This window comes from Palaemon carinicauda, chromosome 24 (assembly GCF_036898095.1).
Source record: "Palaemon carinicauda isolate YSFRI2023 chromosome 24, ASM3689809v2, whole genome shotgun sequence".
In the NCBI taxonomy this organism is placed as follows: domain Eukaryota; kingdom Metazoa; phylum Arthropoda; class Malacostraca; order Decapoda; family Palaemonidae; genus Palaemon; species Palaemon carinicauda.
In genome coordinates this window covers 8,939,002-8,964,362 of record NC_090748.1, presented here as the reverse complement: position 1 = coordinate 8,964,362, position 25,361 = coordinate 8,939,002, and the positions used below count along the sequence as shown (strand labels likewise).

Here is a 25,361-nt window from a genome sequence, read left to right as displayed (position 1 = left end):
ACATGCTGTGATAATTGCTTGTAAATGGTGTAGCGTGTGTGAGATAAAGGCATATCAGTGATGGTCAAATGTATCTTATCGTGTCACAGAGCAAATAATGAAAAGCATTGTTTGTTTAGCTCAATTTCATATCTAATATTGTTTGCCCATAAGAAAAATGTTGACGCAATACTGATGTATAGAGTGTGGAATAATTTTTCTCTAGATTTTTTCATTGTTTATTCAAGCTAGATTTTTAAAATCTTTTTTTACTGTTTATTCTACACGAGAAACAGGATGCAAACCAAACTATTTAAATCCCAAATGGCGATGCACATGACACCACAGTATGTTGAAATGCAAGAAGGCTTGATGAATTCTAAACAAACAAAATACCGATCGGAAAATTACTTTCCACTACTCATGCTTACTTTAATTATGCTCTGCGCGATAACACTTCCTCTAACAAATGAATGTAGTGGTTATTGCTTGATGAAACTAACTTCACAACCATGAAGGCTCTTGTGGCTTTGTGTGGGTGGGGTACTTCTGGGTGGAGATACCTGAACGTGGTAAAAGGGTTTGCGAATCGTAATCAGCAGCAAAGCTGTACTAGTCAGGGCCACCCATACTAAGTTGGTTTGTTGTGAGCGATCAGGCGAATATCTCACACCATCACCAATCCGCAGTGGCCAGCGTGGTGATGAAAACTGGACACTCCCCAGACATGAATAAGGGCATGTCTGGGGTATTTGTTCTGCAATGGCCTAGAAAAGACTGCATTTGTTGTTGTTGTTGTTGTACTTGAAGGGTTCCATCCTTGAACAATCATATCTTGGAGTTTCGACTTTTCAATCTCTTCATTACATTCTTAATAGGTTATTGTTAGGATGTCAGAAAACTTCAAATCAATCAATCAATCTTGATAGATTACACCATATCCCAAAAACTTTGAAGTTTTCTTTATTGTTTTAGCCTATGGGAAACATCCCTGTCTGACGTTCTGCCAAACTCAGGTTCAGGACCCACTCAAGCTCGATAGTTTCTCGTAGAGTCTGCAACCTCACCCTCCTTGTGAGCTAAGGATGTGCTTTTTCGGGGGCTCCTATATGTCTACCTGTCGAGACATTAGAAGCCCTTGCCTGACTTTCGCAGCCTCAGGTCCTAGTTTTGGTGGAGTTTTCCTTACAGTTGAAGTTACGGTAACGTCCCTGCCTGGTGATTGCCAGACTGGGGTTCGAGTCCCGCTCAAACTCGTTAGTACCTTTGGTCGCTGCAACCTCGTCATCCCTGCGAGCTAAGGATAGGGGGTTTGGGGGAACCTGTAGGTTTATCTGTTGAGTCATCTGCAGTCATTGCCTGGCTTTCTCAGGTCCTAGTTTGGGTGGAGAGGGGCTTGGGCGCTGATCTTGTGTATATATGGTCAGTTTCCAGGGCTTTCTCCAGCTAGGACATGATTCTCACTGTCTATTGCCTCTGCCATTCATGGGTGGCCTGTAATTTTTTTTTCTTCTTCTTTTTGATTTGGCTCTCGTGCAACGTACGCTTCTGTCACATAATTTGTAGTCTCATTTTTGCAGATTCAAAAGTCACTATTCGCAACTTTGTATGATAAAAAGATTCATTTTTTATAATATTTCCTCACCAAAATCAATGCATTATTCAAGCTTTCATGTGATTGTCCTTTGATAATAGAGAAAACAGAACGAGCCCGCTAAGATAGCATGCATTTTTTTTTCATAAATGCCGTACCCTCCCCAAACTTGAAATTCATATAGCTTGAGCATTCTATTATCTGTCTTCGATGTTATAATTCCTGACAGTAGCACACTGTTGCAGTTTTTATATCTATAGTTGGAAAAAATATTTTTTTTTCGATTTGCGCGTGCATTGTAACCTAATTTTCAAAATGGTGTCTTCACTGTATGATGATGTTAAAAAGAAGCCTCTTTTCATTTTTTTGTGGTTGGTGGGGTTGGTTTCCAATGGTTCTCTGTCACTGAATATTTTAGCTGTATACTATCACCTATACACCGTATGTTTTTTTTTTTTACACATATCTTTCCTCATGAGATGAACTTATTGATAACTAAATGCCGGATCCTCCTGTAGAGTTTAATTTTTTCTACCCATCTTTATCTGCTCGACAAGACAAAAGATAACCAGTCTTCTGTATCTTCGTGTAATTCAAAAGCTATAATCCTGGGGCAATTTTTCAAAATTCTGAAATTTATGAAGTAATATTCTTATTACTAGACATCAACCACTATATCTTATCTTAATTTATTGAGTGAAAACTTGTGGTTTATAAAATAACTTTTAACTGATCTAGATATTAATCGTTGTCAACTGTCGTTCAGTTAACTTTAGCTGTAGGCCTATAAGATTTTTGTAGTTTTGACTTCCTTGACCATTAGATTTTCCGAGACAGTGCTAGGTATGTAGTTAATTTTCATAAGTTTTACCAAATTCACACAGTATTATAAAAGTTTTATTCTGACTTGGTACAAATGCTTGCCTTTCTCTTTATCTATTTTTTTCTATTTCATAGTTCATCCCTTACTTTTCTGTTTCTTTTTTTTCACACTGGGATAGGTTACTTTCTTTTATATTGCTCTTGATTATCAACATTCAATGTTTCTTTCCCTGCTGGGGCTCTTGGGCTTGTAATGTTTTACTTTTCCAACTATGGTTGCAGCTTGGCTTATAATAATAATAATAATAATAATAATAATAATAATAATAATAATAATAATGATATTATTATTATTATTATTATTATTATTATTATTATTATTATTATTATTGATGATTATAATTCATAACTTTGGGAATTTAAAAAAAAAGGTATCTGCCAAATAATGGCCTGGCTGGTAATTATGATGATGATGAGAAGTCAGTGGATTGCAGGAAGGGGAATATTCTAACGAGAAAATTAAGATTGAAATCCAAAGTACGAAACAAGATGGCTACTTAACACCATACGAAATTTCCAATTAAATTACAGTATCTAGTTGTGTTCGATATCTATATCAGATGTAAACAAATCGGATGACGGACCAGCAGGACCTTGACTGTATACGGAAGTTGCACTCTAAAAGTCACTAGTTCTTGCTGAAAGTCACTAACCATGGCATCGTCTGGTGGCACTCCCACTGTTCCTAACTATATTTTAGCTGAGAAAATAGGTTCTGGTAGCTATGCGGATGTCTACAAAGCCTATAGGAAAGGAACGGTTCGTGAAGTTGTGGCTGTGAAGTGCGTTTTGAAATCTAACCTGTCCAAATCAGCACTTGACAATCTCATTTCGGAAATCGGAATCTTGAAAAGGCTGAAACACGAGCATATTGTGGAAATGAAAGACTTTGTGTGGGATGACAAATATATTTATATTATAATGGAATATTGTAGTGGCGGTGACTTATCTCACTTTGTCAGGTCGCGTCAGAGACTGCCAGAAACTGTTTGTCAAAGGTTCCTCCAGCAGCTTGCTTCTGCCCTAAAATACATGAGAGAGGAAAATGTCAGTCATTTAGATTTGAAACCATCGAATATATTCCTTAAATCCCGTCGTACACCCATCCTTAAGATTGGGGACTTCGGTCTGGCTCAGCTCATGCCAGAGGATGATACCAACAGTACTATCAAAGGCAGTCCCCTCTACATGGCACCCGAGATTGTTTTGAAGCGGAAGTATGACGCTAAGGTTGACCTCTGGTCTGTTGGGGTGATTCTATACGAGTGTCTGTTTGGAAAAGCTCCTTATTCATCAAAGACATTGGAAGAGCTGATAGAGAAGATAAAGAAAGATAAACCTATAGAAGTTCCCTATGGAACCAATATATCACCAGATTGTAGGGATTTGTTGCAGAAGTGCTTAGAAAGAGACGTTGAGAAAAGGATTGATTTTGATGCGTTTTTCAAGCATTCATTTGTTGATCTGGATCACAAGCCAGGACCAAACAGCCTTGCCAAAGCTACAGAACTTCTTACAACTGCAGTGAATCATGACACCTGTCAAGAATATGAACAGGCTTTCAGGTATTTGCCACAGGTTTCCTTTTAGTTAAAATCACTAGGCTATGTTATGTTGAAATTTATCCTTACCGACTCCAATCACAGTATATTGCAAGTCATTGTATGCTACTCAACTACTATAGGTTGGCTTAGCTTCGCTAGGCCTATACTTGTTGGTATTTAAATATTTTTAGATATTGTTGTTGTTTATTTCTTTTTGATATTAAGACGACTTAATGAGCTCGGCACAAAAGATATGAAGACCTCGCAGAAATTCACCTTCATTGAGATATTTACTGATATACTGAATATTGTTATCTCCCTGTAATATTTTCAGACTTTCATATCCACCTGGGCAGTCCAGTATATAATTGGTTTCCAGGAGGGGTGAGGTGACACCGCCAGAGCTATGCGAAATGAATAATGTACAATATAACTCAGTAATATTTTCAGAATCATTATCATTTTTTTTAATGAGTTGAATTCTTAGAATCATAAGTGATTGATCCTAATGGTAAATCTGAAACTTTTGTTTTCAATATTAAACTTACCCGATAATCATGTAGCTGTCAACTCCGTTGCCCGACAGAATTCTATGGAGGGATACGCCAGCTATCACAATACTAGAAGGGGGTGTATTTACCAGCGCCACCTGTGGCCAGGTACTCAAGTACTTCTTGTTGACACCTCCTCAATTATTCCTCTGTCGTGCTTCCGGCAAGACGTTCTGGGATACGCTTATGTTCTTGGAGTATTTTCACGACTTTGGTGAAGTATTTCTCTTTGATTTCGGCTGTCGCTTTACTGGAAACTTCTATATTAGCTTAGTTAGCTTTTGGAATTAATTTGATTAATTATGGTGACGTAGAGAGTATGAACTCTCGTTCACCTTTCAATGGCCGACCCTTCCCTTAGACGGAAGTGTTGGTGTCTAAGAGAGTATAGACTCTCTTTCTTAATTTATTTTATATCTCTCCGCCTCTTATAGGCCTCTTCGATTAACTTCCTTTTATTATAAACTTATTAAAATTAATTTTTATATTTGTTTATATTCGACCTTCCTAATAGTAGGCGGTCTTTTCTTGGTACCGAAGTTAATTAACATTGAGCCCGTCATTTCGGTTTTACCTGTTAACATATTATGCTTTTTCCGCCACAGAGTTTGAAAGATTTTCTTTGATAGTCTCGTACTGTTTTCAAAGTTGAACTAACGTTTTGTTTTGTCTCTGCAGTTGTTGACGTTCAGAACGTTCAACTTGCACTCTATCGTTACGATAGAGAAAGAATGTTCACGGTTTCACGTTGCAGTAAGAGTAACCGTGTCTAGCGTTTTGTTCATTCTTTCTTAACTTAATGGTTTTGATCCTAATAAAGGAACTTTTCAGTTTTTTCCTTTAACAATAATATGTTTTAACGATATATATGATTGGGCTCTTCTCTCAGGTTCTAAGTCAAGAGAGAGAGAGAGAGAGAGAGATAGAGACGGAGGGAGAAAGAGGATAAACGTTTCATTCAAGCCTGCCAGGCGTACGAGTAACGTCGTTATCGTTTTTGCTCTTCTCCCTAGTCTCTTTAGGGGAAGAAACTAAACGTTTCTAGAGTGATCTAGTGTTTAGTCTCTTTCCAGCCACTGAATTATCTTTCATTAGATTTTTCTGTTACATGGTAATTCTGTTTTCGCAATTACTAACTTTTGAGAAAGGATAGAATTGCGTGTTTCAGGTACAAACCACTTAAAGTTTCGAGTTCAGTGAAATAAGTGCAAACAGAAATCAAAGTGATAAGTGATTAGCGCAAAGTATGTCAGTGTTGTGCGTGAGGGTACTTTTGTGCGCGCCAGTCGTCCTCCCAGTCCGGGACCTCTTGCAAGCTCCCAAGCCCAGGGGAGAAGCAATGTCGAAGGGCAGAAGGGTTCAGCAGGCCTTGATCGGCGCACAGAAGTATCCTCGGTGGTTGTGGGCGTGTCTTACCGAGACCGTCACTCCCACCCGCAGACGATTGAGCCCTTATTTTTTTTTTTTTTTTTTTGCTCGTCTGCAGAAGAAATTTAGGGGAGAAAACGCTGGTCTCAGGTCTCAAGACCTTTTAAACGTAAAGTCCAGACCTATGCCAGACGTACGAAGTTAGAGTTCACAGTCATTGGGTTAGCTCTGACTCTCCTCAGTCATCAGTTGAATGCACTCCGCCTAAGAGGAGTTAGGTTCTGCCACAACAGAGCTCGACTGTTAAGGCTTTACCTCAGCCTACTGTAGTTTCTGCCGACCCCAAGTGGACTCTTCTACAGTCCATGCAAGCACTGCTTTCGGACTTGATGCGTGAGTGTCGGGCTGAGAGTGTTGCGCATCCGCCTCCGCCTACACTCCCTCCGCCTATGCTCGCTCCGCCTGATCGCAGTACCACCTGCCAGGCGTACGATGTTGTGGACTCTACTACAGTCCATGCAAGCACAGCTTTCGGACTTGATGCGTGAGTGTCGGGCTGAGAGTGTTGCTCCTCCGCCTCCGCTCCCTCCACCTACACTCGCTCCGCCTGATCGCAGTACCACCTGCCAGGCGTACGATGTTGTGGACTCTACTACAGTCCATGCAAGCACAGCTTTCGGACTTGATGCGTGAGTGTCGGGCTGAGAGTGTTGCTCCTCCGCCTCCGCCTACACTCCCTCCGCCTACACTCGCTCCGCCTGATCGCAGTACCACCTGCCAGGCGTACAATGTTGTGGACTCTACTACAGTCCATGCAAGCACAGCTTTCGGACTTGTTGCGTGAGTGTCGGGCTGAGAGTGTTGCTCCTCCGCCTCCGCCTACACTCCCTCCGACTACGCTCGCTCCGCCTGATCGCAGTATCACCTGCCAGGCGTACGATGTTGAGCCACGTGCTGAGTTTGCTGTTTCCAGTGGTGTTCAGCCTCCGCCTTCCTTAAGGCAACCTTTACAATGGGATCAGGAGGATTTTACCTCTCTTCCTCCGCCTCCACTTGCTGTTCCACCAGTGATGCAACACTCGGTTGAGGTACAACAACCTCTCCCGTCCATGAGTCAGTCTCCTCAGCTCTCGCTGCAGCGAGCTCAACCCTCCACAAGGCAAGCACCACAACACCTTAGCCTTGCGCCTCAGGAGCCTCAGCTTGCGAGACATTTACCTTGTTCTGCGCAGCCTCTTCCTCATCGCGCTCCGCTCACACCACAGGAACTGGAACTTGCTACTCCGCTTCCGCCAACCGCTCAGCAAGCGCAACCCTTGGGTTCAACCACTCATGCTAGGAGTCAGCCTCCTCCACCCATGCGCCTTCCTTCTGCTTGTCTTTTATTCAGCCTTTGCAGACTGAGCCTCAGGTGTTCCCTCAACAGAGTCTTGAAGAGGAAACCACAACTATTGTTGTTCCAGCTCGTTATGACTCTGCTGTTCAGCATACCTTACCTCCATTTTTAAACCATGGCAAAAATATGAATCATGTGTTATGAATGTAAGGTAAACATTATGTTGATTTTTAATCCCCATGCAAGCATGCATAAAGCACTCTAGCACTGGTCATGGAATTTCTGAGAAATGTTAAACGCCATGCACACGCTCTGCTTTCCTTACAGCAGGCTCTGCTTACAGCAGGCTCTGCTTACTACATGCTCAGCATACAGCATGCTCTGCATTCAGCATGCTCTGCATACAACATGCTCTGCATACAGCATGCTCTGCATTCAGCATGCTCTGCATACAACATGCTCTACATACAGCATGCTCTGCATACAGCATACTCTGCATACATCATGCTCTGCATACCTTACCGCATGCTTCTCAGTCACACATCTTGGGTTGTTGCCAACTCACTAGACTGTCAAGCAGTTTCATAACGTTGCCTTCTAGTCTGCTGCTTTTGCACCAGTGAACCCTCACTCAGAGAACTTAGCTTTTCTAGGATAAGGTCCCTGTAGATGAGAAAGTTCTTTTCTCCCTCCTTCTGATATTCCCTTGAGGACTCTGTCATTTGGAGGGAGCCTTTAGCTGCATAACCTCTTATGGACTTTTATTTAAGCATAACATGCTTACAGGGAAGGTTATGGTTCCACTTCAGTCGCTAATCCCGTCTGTTACCACACCTGCTCCCATAGACCTTGAGCTGTGTTGCATGACATGCAGTCCAAGCTTAGTCCTTGTTAGAGGATTTTTTGTTTACGGAGTCAATGTGTCACGGGGAAGACGTTCAACAACCAACAGAAGTGACTTGTTGTGACGCAGTGCGGCAACCTCAGCAACCCGTTTTGGAGTTGTCTGTACGACCCAGACAGTCTAGACAGATTCGGGTTGTCACTGTACTTCCTCGCTTGCCCATGATTGACAGTTCACAGACTGTGCAGCAGTATCATGATCTTGTGTCCGGCTCCGTCAGACGACTGGCTTTTAAGAGCTCCCACAAGTCGTCGCTGTCTGGAGATTTTCAAATGGACTATGGATCTGACCAAGGAACTGGGCCTCCTGGTCAATTTTGAGGAGTCTCAGCTCGTTCCATCCCAGACCATTGTCTCCTTGGGTATGGATCTTCAGAGTCGAGCTTTTCGGACTTGTCCGTCGGCCCCTAGGATCTTCCAAGCCCTAGAATGCATCCAGAGCATGCTGAGAAGGAACCGATGCTTAGTCAGGCAGTGGATGAGTCTAACAGGGACACTTTCATCGCTGGCCCTGTTCATCGAGTTAGGGAGACTCCACCTCCGCCCCCTTCAGTATCATCTAGCTGCTCACTGGATAAAGGACATGACGCTAGAGACGGTCTCAGTTCCTGTTTCCGAAGAGATGAGGTCTACTCTAACGTGGTGGAAGAACAGCATTCTTCTCAAGGAAGGTCTACCATTGGCTGTTCAGACCCCCGACCACCGTCTCTTCTCGGACGCATCGGACACGGGCTGGGGTGCGACACTGGACGGACAGGAATGCTCGGGAACATGGAATCAGGAGCAAAGGACACTTCACATCAATTGCAAGGAGTTGTTGGCAGTTCATCTGGCCTTGATAAACTTCAAGTCCCTCCAGCTAAACAAGGTGGTGGAGGTGAACTCCGACAACACCACAGCCTTGGCTTACATCTCCAAGCAGGGAGGGACTCATTCGAGGAAGTTGTTCGAGATCGCAAGGGACCTCCTCATTTGGTCAAAAGATCGAAAGCTCACGCTGGTAACGAGGCTCATTCAGGGCGATATGAATGTCATGGCAGATCGCCTCAGCCGGAAGGGTCAGGTCATCCCCACAGAGTGGACCCTTCACAAGAATGTTTGCAGCAGACTTTGGGCCCTGTGGGGTCAGCCAACCATAGATCTATTCGCTACCTCGATGACCAAGAGGCTCCTCTTGTATTGTTCTCCGATTCCAGACCCAGCAGCAGTTCACGTGGATGCCTTTCTGCTGGATTGGTCCCATCTCGACCTGTATGCATTCCCGCCGTTCAAGACTGTCAACAGGGTACTTCAGAAGTTCGCCTCTCACAAAGGGACACGGCTGACGTTGGTTGCTCCCCTCTGGCCCGCGAGAGAATGGTTCACCGAGGTACTGCAATGGCTGGTCGACGTTCCCAGGACTCTTCCTCTAAGAGTGGACCTTCTGCGTCAACCTCACGTAAAGAAGGTACACCCAAACCTCCACGCTCTTCGTCTGACTGCCTTCAGACTATCGAAAGACTCTCAAGAGCTAGAGGCTTTTCGAAGGAGGCAGCCAGAGCGATTGCCAGAGCAAGGACGACATCCACTCTCAGAGTCTATCAGTCTAAATGGGAAGTCTTCCGAAGCTGGTGCAAGGCCAATGCAGTTTCCTCAACCAGTACCACTGTAACCCAGATTGCTGACTTCCTGTTACATCTAAGGAACGTAAGATCCCTATCAGCTCCTACGATCAAGGGTTACAGAAGTATGTTGGCAGCGGTTTTCCGCCACAGAGGCTTGGATCTTTCCTCCAACAAAGATCTACAGGACCTCCTTAGGTCTTTTGAGACCTCAAAGGAACGTCGGTTGTCCACTCCAGGCTGGAATCTAGACGTGGTCCTAAGGTTCCTAATGTCATCAAGATTTGAACCGCTCCAATCAGCCTCTTTTAAGGACCTCACATTAAAGACTCTTTTCCTCGTGTGCTTAGCAACAGCTAAAAGAGTAAGTGAGATCCACGCCTTCAGCAGGAACATAGGTTTCACATCTGAAACGGCTACATGTTCCTTGCAGCTCGGTTTTTTGGCTAAAAACGAGCTTCCTTCCCGTCCTTGGCCTAAGTCGTTCGAGATCCCAAGCCTGTCCAACATGGTGGGGAACGAACTGGAGAGAGTACTTTGCCCAGTTAGAGCTCTTAAGTACTATCTAAGAAGGTCAAAACCATTACGAGGACAATCAGAAGCCTTATGGTGTGCTATCAAGAAGCCTTCTCTACCAATGTCTAAGAACGCAGTTTCTTACTACATCAGGCTTCTGATTAGAGAAGCAAATTCTCATCTGAAGGAAGAAGACCTTGCTTTGCTGAAGGTAAGGACACATGAAGTGAGAGCTGTGGCTACTTCAGTGGCCTTCAAACAGAACCGTTCTCTGCAGAGTGTTATGGATGCAACCTATTGGAGAAGCAAGTCAGTGTTCGCATCATTCTATCTCAAAGATGTCCAGTCTCTTTACGAGTACTGCTACACCCTGGGACCATTCGTAGCAACGAATGCAGTAGTAGGCGAGGGCTCAGCCACTACATTCCCATAATCCCATAACTTTTTAACCTTTCTCTTGAATACTTTTTATGGGTTGTACGGTCGGCTAAGAAGCCTTCCACATCCTTGTTGATTTGGCGGGTGGTCAATTCTTTCTTGAGAAGCGCCGAGGTTAAAGGTTGTGATGAGGTCCTTTAGTATGGGTTGCAGCCCTGTATACTTTAGCACCTTTGAGTTGATTCAGCCTCCCAAGAGGAACGCTGCGCTCAGTAAGGAAGACGATCTTATTAAAGGCAGAGTAACGGTTCAAGTCGACTTCCTTACCAGGTACTTATTATTTCATTGTTATTGTGGATAACTGATTATATGAAATACGGGATACTTAGCTATCCTTTAGTCTTGTACACTGGTTTTTCACCCACCCCCCTGGGTGTGAATCAGCTACATGATTATCGGGTAAGTTTAATATTGAAAAATGTTATTTTTATTAGTAAAATAAATTTTTGAATATACTTACCCGATAATCATGATTTAATCGACCCTCCCTTCCTCCCCATAGAGAACCAGTGGACCGAGGAATAATTGAGGAGGTGTCAACAAGAAGTACTTGAGTACCTGGCCACAGGTGGCGCTGGTAAATACACCCCCTTCTAGTATTGTGATAGCTGGCGTATCCCTCCATAGAATTCTGTCGGGCAACGGAGTTGACAGCTACATGATTATCGGGTAAGTATATTCAAAAATTTATTTTACTAATAAAAATAACATATTCTGATTAAAGCAAAGGTAATAGGCTGTAATTTAATTACTGTACGTAGATAATTTATAAAAAAAAAAAAAAAAAAAGTATACTTTAGTACAGTGGTAAATTTAAAGTTTAGACCAGAGCTGGATTCAAAACATTAAGATAATATATATATATATATATATATATATATATATATATATATATATATATATATATATATATATAATGTGTGTATATATATATATATATATATATATATATAATGTGTGTATATATATAAATATATATATATATATATATATATATATATATATATATATATATATATATATATATAATGTGTGTATATATATATATATATATATATATATATATATATATATATATATATATATATATAACTGTGTGCTTTGAATAAACCTGACCTTCCTTTCCATCTGAAATAATTAGTTTAAAAATTTTAGTACAAGATAACTTGATAACTTTCAGATCTCATTGAAACCTGAAGAAAACATGTATGAATAACAATATGCAACAGCAAATATTTGTGTTGTGTTTAGTTTTTGATAGACTTTACTACAATATTTTTTATATAAGTAATCATGTTAAGATTTAATTACAGTACTGTACCAAAAATCATCTTCGATTTAGGAAATATTATTGTATTACCAATATAGTGCCCTAGGTTAGATTGGGTGGTCCAATCCCACCATAGTAAGGTTAGAGACCAGTGCCCCAAGTTAGGTTAGGTTTGAATGCATTCTTATTTGTTTCTACACACATGCAAACCATCGGCCTTTAGTAGTTTATGACTTCAGCAAAGTTAGAATGGCCATTAAGATTTAATGAGGTATTGATAACTACCAACATGTGGCAGGGAAGCTCCCTCCCCCTGTCAGTCAGTAAGGCACAGTAAAGTACTTTTGTCTTTGGCCACAAGCAGTACACTCATGCTCCTATTGCCTCTCAAATTATTTTTTTCAATATTTAACTCAGCCGGTGATTATATAAGCTGCAACTCTGTTGCTCGACAGAAAACTCTACGTTAAAAATCCGCCAGCGATCGCTATGCAGGTAGGGGGTGTACTTCAACAGCGCCATCTGTCGTGCAGGTACTCAGTACTCAATGTAAACAAAGAACTCAATTTTCTCTCTGTCGGGCTACCGGCAAGACCTACTAATTCGCTGTTGCTAACTGGATTTGTTTTCACAACTATTGGTGAAGTACACTATTCTAGTTTTGAGCTTTCGCTATGCAGGTGTTTTATCTTCATCTCAAAACTTGAACTCGTTTTGGATAGATTTAATTATGGTGACAAAGAGAGTATGGACTTTCTTTCACTTTTAAATGGCCGACCCTTCCCTTAGACGGAAGTGTGTTTAGGCTTTTAGTAATTATCTTATCACGTTATAGATTTTCCTCTATATATTTTATATCTCTCCGCCTTTATTAGGCCTCTTCGATTAACTTTCCATTTTTTATAAACATATGAAATAAATTTTAATGCTTTGTTTATATAGACCTTTCCTGAGAGTAGGCGGTCCTAACTTGGAAACCGAAGTTAATCAACATTGAGCCCTTTATATCGTCTTTAGCTTTTAAAGGATTTAAAACTTTTTAAATGTAATATTTTATGAAATAATTTCTTTGATAGTCTTCGTACTGTTTTCAAAGATGAACTAACGTTTAGTTTTTTATGCTACGCAGTTGTTGACGTTCAGGACGTTCAACATGCGCTCTATCGTTACGATAGAGAGAGAGTGTATCACGGTTTCACTTTGCAGTAAGAGTAAATCGATTCTGACGTTTTGTTCATTCTTTCTTAGCTTAAATGTTTTAAATTCTAATTTAAAGGAACTTTTTATTTGAAAAACCTTTCAGTTTTTTCCTTTAGTCAAATAACATGTTTTTTTTGACGATATATAATTGGACTCTTCTCTTAGGTGCGAAATCAAGAGAGAAAGAGAGAGAGAGATAGAGACGGAGGGAGAGAGAGGAGAGAAAACGTTCCGTTCAAGCGGGTAACGTTGTTCTCGTGTTACTCTCGTCCCTAGTCTCTGTACGGGGAGGAAGGATAAAACGTTTTTAGGTTTTTATTCTCGTCCCCAGGCTATGTGCGGTGAGAGATTGAAAACGTAGTTATATGAACTAGTGTTTAGTCTCTTTCCCAGCCACTGATTTTTCTTTTTATCTTAAAATATGTTTTCTGTTTTTTGCTGGTATTATGAGCTTGCATTATACTACTAATTTCGCAATTACTACCTTTTAATGAAGGGTAGAATTGCGTGTTTCAGGTAGAAATAAGTGCAAAACAGAAAATCGAAGTGTTAAAGTGATATGCGCAAAGTGTTACAGTGTTGCGTCCGAGGCGCAAAGTGTTACAGTGTTGCGTCCGAGGGTTCGTCTGTTTGTGCCTGTCGTTCACCTAGTCCGGGACCTCTTGCAAGCTCCCAAGCCCAGGGGAGAAGTAATGTCAAAAGACTTATGGGTTCGAGAGGCCTTGACCAACGAACAGACGTTTTCCCTCTATGGTATCGGGTGTTTCTTACCAAGATCTCCCCTACCATAAGACGAGAGAGACGTTGTTTCTCCTCGCCATCCGTAGGCTTTTTGCATAAGAAACCTGTCACAAGGTTTCGAAGCCCTTAAGCGAAAGTCAGTCCTTTCAGGACAGGTCCAGCGTCCTGGTTACAGCCATTAGGACAGCTCTGACCCTATGCAGTCATCGGATAACTGCTCGCCGCCTAACAAAAGCGTAACACAGACTCCGAAAGTCTTTTTTTGTAGGCAAAGTGTTGCGGTCACAGACGTTACCCTCGTCTATTACCACAACCATTTCCGTTGATCCTTAAGGGGTTGTATGGCAAAACATGCAGTATATGCTTGCCTCCCTTATGGAAGACTATTCTGCCGATTAGTCCGTTGAGTCTAGCCGTTTATCTCATCGATATCCTTGCTTTCAGCCAACCTAACGTTCCTTTGTGCTTACTGTTGACGTTGGCGTAGCTTAGTCACGTCAGTCAGGTTGTTTAGAACCACACTCGATGCGGTCTCGTGTGGTTTTTCAGCCGCATTTGGACGTTAGGCCACTGGCTGATGCTCCTGTTGACGTTCTAGACGTTCACTAACAATCGGAGTTGACTTGTTTTGACGCTGTGCGTCAACCTCCGCATTCTAGAGTTGTTTTGACTGCTCAGTCTAGGCAGTCAAAGCAGTCTCGAGTGGACGCTGTACGTCCTCACGCACCTGTTGTGGTTGACAGTTCAGTTGTTGACAGTTCACAGACTGTCAAGCAGTTACATGACGTTGCGTTCTGGTCCGCTACTAATGCACCAGTGAGAGACTCAGCTTTTATCGGACAAGGTTCCTGTAGATGAGGAAGTTGCTGTTCTCCCTCCTACTGATATTCCCTTGAGGACTCTGTCAGGTGGAGAGGAGCCTTAAGCTGCTTAGCCTCCTATGGACTTTAATTAAATCATGATGATTTTTTTTAAGGATCTTCGTCCGGATCTTGTAACTGCTGCTCCTCGTTCGCCTAAACGTCAGAGCTTACACTAGGCCTAGCTACTTCGAAGCCGTTGTTTTTAAGCTAGTGCTCTCTCGCTCTCCTAGAGAGCGTTACGTTGGCTAGGCGACTGGTTTTTCAACAGGAGGAGTTTGGGGGATACAGCCTTTGCTTTCCCTTCCTTTAAACTGGTTTATAGAGCGAGAGTCTGATATGAAACGAGAGAAGTTCTCGGCTTGGGAGTTCATGCCTCTGCCCAGATAGACTTCTCAATTCTGGTAGACGCTCCCTGGCGCCTAGCCAGGAGACGCTCCAAGTTGTTTACAGGTCAACTTCTCAGCTGTTGTCGAGCCTTTGAAGTTTTGCTGTACTATTATGTCACGCATAACAAGGCTTTCAGGGATGGTAAACGGTTCCGCCTCAGTCGCTAAGCCCGTCTGTTGCCACACCTGCTCCCGTAGACCCTAAATGGGCTTTGCTGCAAGACATGCAGTCCAAGCTTGCGTCCTTGATAGAGGACTTAAATGCGGAGAAGAACCTTCTGGCCAACAACCTTCCAACCGGTCGGTTGTGCGCCCTGTTGACGCTGAGGTAACCTACTCGCGTCTGCCAGTTGAGGTGGTTCCTCCACCGATGCGACCCAGTGTGGGTTGCCAGCCGCACGTTGACGTTAAGCGACGCTCGGAGGTGGTTGTTGACGTTCAGGACGTTCAACAACCAGCAGAGGTGACTTGTTGCGACGCAGTGCGTCAACCTCAGCAACCCGGTAGGGTGTTGACTGCACAACCCAGACGGTCTAGATAGTTTCGGGTTGACGCTGTGCTTCCTCGCTCACCCATGGTTGTTGACAGTTCACAGACTGTGCAGCAGTTCCATGATATTGCGTCCGGCTCCGTCACGCATCCACCAGTGCGACCGGATTCAGCGAGTCAGACGTTGCCCACTCCGTTGCCGTTTCCTCATCAGTTTCGGATGAGGAACCCTCTGATGAGGACGTTGCTGAACAAGACGATCAGCCCCCAGCCCTGCTATCCATCCAGAAGATGCTGAAGAAGGAACGCTGCTCAGTCAGGCTGTGGATGAGTTTGGTAGGGACGCTGTCATCCGTGGATCAATTTGTGTCACTAGGAAGACTACACCTCCGTCCTCTTCTATACCATCTAGCTTTTCACTGGAAAAAGGACAAGACGCTAGAAGCGGTCTCGATCCCGGTTTCCGTAAAGATAAAGTCTTGTCTGACTTGGTGAAAGGACTATATCAACCTAAGAGAGGGTCTTCCCCTGACTGTTCAGACTCCCAACCACGTTCTCTTCTCGGACGCATCGGACGTAGGCTGGGGTGTGACATTAGACGGTCGGGAATGCTCGGGAATATGGAACTCGAGTCAAAGGACAATGCATTTCAACTGCAAGGAGCTACTGGCAGTACGTCTGGCCTGGAAAAGCTTCAGGTCTCTCCTTCAAGGCAAAGTGGTGGAGGTGAACTCGGACAACACCACGGCTTTGGCGTACATCTCCAAGCAAGGAGGGACCTACTCTCTGACGTTGTACGAGATCGCAAGGGACCTCCTCACCTGGTCAAAAGGTCTAGACATATCACTAGTAACGAGGTTCATCCAAGGCAACTTGAATGTCATGGCAGATTGTCTCAGTCGGAAGGGACAAATAATTCCAACAGAATGGACCCTCCACAAGGATGTATGCAAGAGACTTTGGGCCACCTGGGGCCAGCCAACCATAGATCTCTTCGCAACCTCGATGACCAAGAGGCTCCCAATATTTTGCTCACCAATCCCAGACCCAGCAGCAGTTCATATAGATGCCTTTCTCCTAGATTGGTCACATCTAGATCTATATGCATTCCCTCCGTTCAAGATTGTCAACAAGGTACTGCAGAAGTTCGCCTCTCACGAAGGGACAAGGTTGACGCTAGTTGCTTCCCTCTGGCCCGCGAGAGAATGGTTCACCGAGGTACTTCGATGGCTAGTAGATGTTCCCAGAACACTTCCCCTAAGGGTGGACCTTCTACGTCAGCCACACGTAAAGAAGGTACACCAAGGCCTCCACGCTCTTCGTCTGACTGCCTTCAGACTATCGAAAGACTCTCGAGAGCTAGAGGCTTTTCGAAGGAGGCAGCCAGAGCGATTGCTAGAGCAAGGAGAACATCCACCCTTAGAGTCTACTAATCGAAGTGGGAAATCTTCCGAAACTGGTGCAAGTCAGTATCCGTATCCTCGACCAGTACCTCTGTAACTCAAATAGCTGACTTCCTCTTATATCTGAGGAAAGAACGATCTCTTTCAGCTCCCACTATCAAGGGTTACAGAAGCATGTTGGCATCAGTCTTCCGTCACAGAGGCTTAGATCTTTCCAACAATAAAGATCTACAGGACCTCCTTAAGTCTTTTGAGACCACGAAGGAGCGTCGTTTGGTTACACCTGGTTGGAATTTAGACGTGGTACTAAGATTCCTTATGTCAGACAGGTTCGAACCACTACAATCACTCTCCCTGAAAGATCTCACCATAAAGACACTTTTCCTGGTATGCTTAGCCACAGCTAAAAGAGTCAGTGAGATTCATGCCTTCAGCAAGAACATCGGATTCTCATCCGAAACGGCTACATGTTCTACAACTTGGTTTTCTAGCCAAAAACGAGCTGCCTTCTCGGCCTTGGCCAATATCGTTCGATATTCCAAACTTATCGTGTGGTTGGAAATGAACTAGAAAGAGTCTTATGCCCTGTAAGAGCTCTTAAGTTCTATTTAAAACGAACTAAACCTTTACGAGGCCCGTCTGAAGCTTTATGGTGTTCAGTTAAGAAACCATCTTTGCCTATGTCAAAGAATGCTTTATCCTATTTTATCAGACTGTTAATACGAGAAGCTCATTCCCATCTGAATGAGGAAGACCAAGCTTTGCTGAAGGTAAGGACACACGAAGTTAGAGCTGTCGCAACTTCCGTGGCCTTTAAACAAAATAGATCTCTGCAAAGTATAATCGACGCAACCTATTGGAAAAGCAAGTCAGTGTTCGCGTCTTTTTATCTTAAGAATGTCCAGTCTCTTTACGAGAACTGCTACACTCTGGGACCATTCGTAGCAACGAGTGCAGTAGTGGGTGAGGGCTCAACCACTACAATTCCCTAATTCCATAACCTTTTTAATCTTTCTCTTGAAATGTTTTATTATTGTTTTTGGGTTGTCCGGAAGGCTAAGAAGCCTTTCGCATCCTACTTGATTTGGCGGGTGGTCAAAGTCATTTCTTGAGAAGCGCCTAGATTAGAGGTTTTGATGAGGTCCTGTTGTATGGGTTGCAACCCTTGATACTTCAGCTCCTAGGGGTCGCTCAGCATCCTAAGAGGATCGCGAGGCTCCGTAAGGAAGACGTACTTAAAAAGGCAGAGTAATTGTTCAAGTCGACTTCCTTACCAGGTACTTATTTATTTTAAGTTTGTTATTTTGATAACTGCTAAAATGAAATAAAAAATCCTTAGCTCATAATAATGTAAACATTTATTGCTGGTCTCTACCCACCCCCCTGGGTGTGAATCAGCTTATATAATCACCGGCTAAGTTAAATATTGAAAAATGTTATTTTTATAATAAAATAAATTTTTGAATATACTTACCCGGTGATTATATATTAAAGGACCCTCCCTTCCTCCCCAATAGAGACAGTGGACCGAGGAGAAAATTGAGTTCTTTGTTTACATTGAGTACTGAGTACCTGCACGACAGATGGCGCTGTTGAAGTACACCCCCTACCTGCATAGCGATCGCTGGCGGATTTTTAACGTAGAGTTTTCTGTCGAGCAACAGAGTTGCAGCTTATATAATCACCGGGTAAGTATATTAAAAAATTTATTTTATTATAAAAATAACATTTTTTGCTTTCTCTTTGTAAAATATGAAAGTAGTTATAAATATGGTTGATGAAATAAGAAGGGCACGGATGAAGGCAGGCAAGAAGAGGCATGTGCGCTCCCCCAATCTAGTTCTTCCTCCTTATCTGCTTCGTTCTGGTTAGATTCTTCAGACATTGCTGCTTCTGAAAAGATGAAGAAATTGAAAAAGCCAATGACGATTGATTGACAGAAATCACGTGATGTTCTAACCGATATCTCACTGCTTAAGCATGAGAAAGTTAATGAGGCACCTAGAATGACCCAGACAGGGAATATGTCTATGCAGTACAGAAGCTTGTGCTCATGCTATTGGCGTTCCGTCTTGTACCAGATCTAGCACTTGCACTGTCGTTTGGAGTAAATGGCGTTACCCGCCCCAGAACCAACAAACTGTCATCTCATTCTTACAAGCAAAGAGAGATTCCCTCTGTGTCATCAGGAATACGATCCTCAGTCCCTTTGTGATCAGTCACTCCATGATTAGTGTTGTAATTGATCACGACATGACCAGTCCCTTGTGATAGTTCTTCTCTTGACTCCTGGGTCACTAAGACACCCCAATGCACTCACTCAGTAAGGAATGAGATCACTTGTTTACTGTTCATACCCTGCCTAGCTAGTCCATGCACCGGCAGTTTTCCATGCTCATGCACTCCCGACTGAGAATAAGAACAACTAACCACCCAGGACTGCTATCGGGTGCGTCTTCTCTTGACCTTTATGTTTGTCACCCATTCCGTGCTCACCGACACTCATCACAGAGACTAAAGTATGTACTGTATGCTGTACTTCAGTTTCTGGGCAGCATGATTGCCAAAGTCAATTCGGTTTCTAAAAGGGAACCATATTGCAGATTAGGCCCCTCTTTAACCTCTTTAGGGCATATTTTATGCAAGAGCCCATGTCTGGCCGGGAGGGTTAGGCAAAAGAAAAAAAAGTCTTAATATCTTTAGAATACATTATGGGTTCCGTTTTCGGTGTGGATTGGGCTTGCTCTTTGAGGAATAACTGTCATCCAAGGTGATTGTTGAGACTTCAGCCCTCTCAAGTGAAGAGGAATCTTCGATTTTTTACACCCCCAATGACACTAGACTCTAGTCCAGTGCCGGCAGTGGTGAACCCAGAGACTGAGTGTTCATTTTTCTACGTTCTTACACTCATTTGTAAGTACAGTGAGTTTGGCAGGCTACTTTAGCTTCTGTTACAGCGGGATTTACAGTCATTCATCAGCTATTTGGCACCTAAAGATCACGAGACCTTACTGGAGTTGCCATAGTCGGAACTTCTCATGAGGCCTTGGACAGGGTTAAGTTCTCAGACCAACTGGAATGAAAATTTATTGCAGGCTAGCCAGTCTAATATAGATACTGCATCCTGTAATCACTCTCAAAAAAATATTTTATTTACCTAGTGGCCTGACCATGTTTCTTCTTGTTGATCCTCCAGTCCTTTGGGACAGATACTGCATAGCATTCGGAGATCTGCGACTGCCTCTCACTTTCACTGAGATGGTATTCCAGAGTTCTCTTCAAAATTACCCGAATATCTGGCCTTAGCAACAGAGGTGAAAGTGGTGAAGGAGAATAATGCATTCAAAGTTGTTTGAGATGGTTTTCCAGGGTTCTACATTTGTCTCTTCCCAGTAGAGATATCTATTTGAGACTGGAGACCAATCTTCGACCTCTCCCCACCAAACAAGTTTGTTCATCAAGCTCCGTTTAACATGGAGACGGCTAGTATAGTAAAGGTCTGCCAATAGAGAGGAAGACTTCATGCTTTTTGCATATCTAAAGGACGTGCATTTCAAAATACCCATCCTTCAGTCTTAAAGAAAGTACAGTACCTCCACTTCAACCTTGCACTCAGTCTCCAGACTCTCGGTCTTTCCGAACCCTGTATCCTTAAGCACCTTCACTGAGTGATCATTCACCGTGTGACTGTTCACCGTGTGACTGTTCACCGTATGCTCAGTCTTCTCATGTGAAGATTACAGGACACTGACCCCTATGACTCTACCGCGCATAGTCTCTGCTATCCACTAAGATCTTCCAATGCTTCAAGATTGGTCAGAGTCACAAGGGCTCTTCTTGGGGCCAGAACAGTCTGTCTCCAGTGATCTTCCAGCGCCTTAAGATCGTGCCTCCTGGTGGAATTTTCCTAAGTGCTGTTGTGACAGGGTTCCGGAACAAGTGACATCTTGAGATCGCTGTCAGCTATCTTTGGAGCACTGAAAGTCTTCATCACAGTGTGATTCTTGTAGGAGCTCTTCCTCTTCCAAGGACGGGGGTTCGTCAAACTTGCCCCCAATTCATTCGTTACCATGCTCTCCCTACTAAACCCAATTTGTTGGACAAGGACTTGCAGTCTATTAAATTTCTTATTCACAATCTAGATATTAATCTGGTACCGTCTTTCAGTTAGTTCTTTACGCATGTTGCATTAGAATTTTTATCTCTGACCATCCTTTACATTCAGATTTTCCCAGAGAGGAGTATGCTGCACATGATACTAGGTATGCAGTTGGTTCTAACAGTCATACCTTTTCCATCATAAGGCTCAATACTACACAGTATTTTACAAGTTTTATACCAGGTATGACCAGATTGTGGAATGATTCTCCTAATCAGGCAGTTGAATCAGTGGAGCTTCAGAAGTTCAAACTTGTAGCGAATGTTTTCATATTGAACAGGATGACATAAGTCTCTTCATAGTTTATACTATATATGATAGTTATATTTTAATGTTACTCATCATCATCTCCTCCTACACCTATTATTGATGCCAAGGGCCTCGGTTAGATTTCGCCAGTTGTCTCTATCTTGAGCTTTTAATTCAGTAGTTCTCCATTCACCATGTTGTTACTGATCTTAAACTATTCTAAGTAATTTGTAATTCTGGAACCCCAAGGTTGCCAAGGAGTTAATTGGTCTATGCTCCTACTAGACCAGCCCTCGGAAGAGTCAGATCGAGGATGAGCTTAAGGAAGAGGTCGTGGGGTGAGAGAAGTCTGAGATCTCTTAGCCCTCGAGGAAGACCCTGAAGGCGAAGGATCTCTCTTAGATGTCTTCTTTTGCCGACGCCTAAACCTCTCCCGCTGGGAGGCAGACCATTCCCTACACTTGTTGCAAGTAGAACCCTGCTCATAACAACGCCCTCTGCAGGTCGGACATAGGAGGGGGCGTTGGTCTTGACAGATGACTTGAAGGTGCCACAAGTGCGGCCTTCAGTTCTTGGACACACGAGCATGAGGAGGGTCAAAGAGAACAATCACACCTGAAAGAGAGAAAGCAGTTTGAAAGTAATGGTCTGTAAGGCCAAGTCTTACCAGGAGCAGAGAGCATACACATCCAATCTCTCTGGAGCTAAAAGAAAAAGTGGGGAAATATCACTGATATGTTAGTAAAATGGGGTACCCGGTTACTCCGGCTACCGCCTCCACCCTCCCACTGACTAGTGGTTGAGTAGTTGCCACCTCGCATTAAAGTCTTCATGGCTAGTCTTCCGGCTTCGCCGAAAGATAATCCTATTAAATAGCGTAAAATTTGTATTGTTAGGAAAATTATAAATTACTTCCAAATTTGTAATTTTTCCTAGCTATAAGAACCTGAGTTTAGGTTTCACTTCCCAGATAAAATTAAAGTGAAGGTTTGGCAAGCTGGCAGGGTTCTGGGGCTTCCCCAACTCACCACCAGTAGCTTCCAGCTCCTCATTAATTTCCTCAATGGCTGTTTCCAGCTTTTGCCAAAATCATTCCCCCCTAATAAAGGACTCAGGTTTGTACTGTATAGCTATATTAATGCTTTTGTCTTTTTACTTACTTTTTCTTATACTTGGAATATATATATAAACATTCTTTATGTTTATGTATATATTTGTGTATAGAAATGTAGTAAGATTTCTTTTCAATGTTTGTGCTGTGTGTGTGATGTACGACAACGACACTTGCGTAGTGCAAGGCCACCACAGTTCCACTTCGTGGGGAATGACCTCTCCCTCTGGTCCTTCGGTCTTCCCTTCGGCTTATTTCCGTTAACTCGGCCGCCGCAAGGGAACCGTCATCGCCTGGACTCTCTCCATTCATTTATTATCTTCGCTTTGCCTCTTTTCCTACGGGAAACTTGGATTCTCAGCGAAGGGAATGTGGCCTTTATTTAGATTGACTACGGTCTCTCTCTACTTGAGGTCGTTCACCCCTTACTACAACTACGTACTATTACGATAGCTCCCTTCCCGTTGCGGGTTAGGTTGCTATTTCCGTTGTTTGTCTCAATTATTTTTAGTGAAATCTAATTGTGTTTTAACTTTTCAGCTTCTCCGTGGGGAACACTTCCCTTCGGGGGGTCAGTGGTTCTCACTTTTAGTGTATATTCTTAGATGATTTAGATAATTATAATTGTTATAATTCTGTTTTTATTACTGCTCTCTGCCCCCCTTCTCCCGTGGATGTCATCTGGGTAAGGAGGGCGCATACTTAATTCTTATTTTATGTTATTCCCTCGGGGTTTCTCTTTGGAGTTCCTTCCTGGGGAATTTGTTAAAATAATGATTTAATTTTATTTTCCCAGTTAATTATGCAGTTCTTCTTCGTTCGACTAAAGAGTGCCAACGAAACAGAGCCTATTGTCTCCGCCGAACTGTCCTGTTCATGACTGGGGAATTTGCTGTAGCTGCCGTCCCTGAGGGACGTCGTCATGGGCGTTATCCCTTTTCTTAGAAGTACTCCCGTGACAACGTGCCAGCACTTCGGATCATCTTAGAACGCTAAAGGAGGTTCGCCTCCAGAGGTTGGACAACTTCCCTTACGAGGGAGGTTTCCTCCCCAGGTGTGAGGTTTTCTCCTTTCGGAGGGAGAACTTCTCATACCTTAATAAATTCATCGCCTTTGACTACTGTTGCTGCCCTTTGGCCAGACTTTTCTCCCCCCTTGCGGAGTTTCTCTTCCTTCAGGGGTGGAGAATAGTCTTGGCAAGTCTTTTCTACGAAGTGTTCACCTCTCTCGTTCGCGAGAGAGGCCACTCATAGAGACTCCTCTTGGGAGGATCGTTCCTGTTAAAGTCAGCTTGCTGATCCACCGGCCCTAAGGGGCGTCACCACGAGTGTCTTCAGGTCTCTTCTACGAAGTGTCACCTCTCTCGTTCGCGAGAGAGGCCACTCATAGAGACTCCTCTGCAGAGGATCGTTCATGATAGGTCAGCTTGCTGATCCAACGGTCCTACGGAGCGTCACCACGAGTGTCTTCAGGTCTCTTCTACGAAGTGTGACCTCTCTCGTTTGCGAGAGAGGCCACTCATAGAGACTCCTCTTCGGAGGATCGTTTCTGATAAGATCAGCTTGCTGATCCAACGACCCCAAGGGGATTCACCATGTGTGTCTTCAAGTCTCTTCTACGAAGGGCACCTCTCTCGTTCGCGGGAGAGGTCCCTCATAGAGACTCCGCCTCGGAGGATCAAGCAGAACTTTCAGTGACCTCTACCTTGTGCTGCAACGTGGTCCTTTGGACTTCGGTCCTGGACTCTAGCACGGACCTTTACGGTCCCATCGGTGGTTACTGGCCCTTCCAAAAGGCACATCCCGGTACCTGATCGTCCTGCCAGCTGACCTACCGATCTACCAGTGCAACCTTGTGCTGCAACGAAGGACTTCGGTCCTGGACTCTAAAGCAGACCTGCTTACGGTCCTCATCGAGGGATGCCCACCCTTTTTTAAGGACAAATCCCAGTTCCTGATCGTCCTGCCAGCTGACCCTTCAACCTAGCTCATGCGCGCGCTCGCCGAACTTCTTACGCTCGCAAGCGCCGACGATCTTCTTCCGCGCGCAAGCGCCGACGATCTTGTCCGGGCACGGGTACCGATGGTCTCCCGCGCGCTCCAATAGTCTTTCGCGCGCCGATGGTCTTCCGCCGGGCTCTTCATTCTGATCCTGCACGTCAATCTGATTCCTGCACACTCTATGAAGTCTCGCGCGTCCGAGCGCTCTAGCAGTCTCCCGCGCGCGAGCCCCGGGTATTCCCCATCGCGCAAGCACCAGCGCGCTCCCCAGCACAATCGCTAATACCCTCCCACGTGAGAGGCTGCCGTACAACGCGCGGTAAGGGCGCCATCACCGCATTGCCCCCCCCCGCAAGCACAGAACAGCGCGCTTGCCGGTAGGGGGGAAGGTTCTAGAAAGGTCTAGGGACATTTCTTCCTTATCTTCCTTCTTCTTACAGGCGACTCCTCCAGAGGGAGTGTCTGACAGCGCAGCCGTCAGCCCTGGTTTGGGGCTCTAATCAGAGCGGTAGCACAGGCTTTCAAGCCTGTTCTCTCTGAGTTGGGCCACAAATCCTTGGCTGCATATACTCCCCTGAAGAGGGAAAGAGGATTTTCGGACGCGGTAACTTCTCCGAGGACTAAGCTGTCTCCTCGTAAGTCTTCGAGGCAGGCACCTTCCCCCCCTCAGACTTTTCTCCCTCCCCTTCGGACGAAGATTTCCCGTCGTCAGGAGAGTCACGTGAGGTGAGAAGTTCCCCCATCACACCATTGGGGGAAACTCCACCTCGCGCGGTAA

General features: G+C 44.0%; 1 protein-coding gene across 1 annotated transcript in view; it reads left to right on the top strand.

Annotated features, from left to right (window-relative positions):
* Aduk (Another Drosophila Unc-51-like kinase) overlaps positions 1-25,361 on the top strand; it is a 151,097-nt gene that overhangs the window by 120,405 nt on the left and 5,331 nt on the right. Inside the window, exon 2 of the mRNA XM_068348036.1 lies at positions 3,016-4,020. Within this exon, the coding sequence (XP_068204137.1) occupies positions 3,110-4,020 (911 nt within the window). The 5' untranslated portion in view covers positions 3,016-3,109. The remainder of the gene's footprint in view (positions 1-3,015; positions 4,021-25,361) is intronic.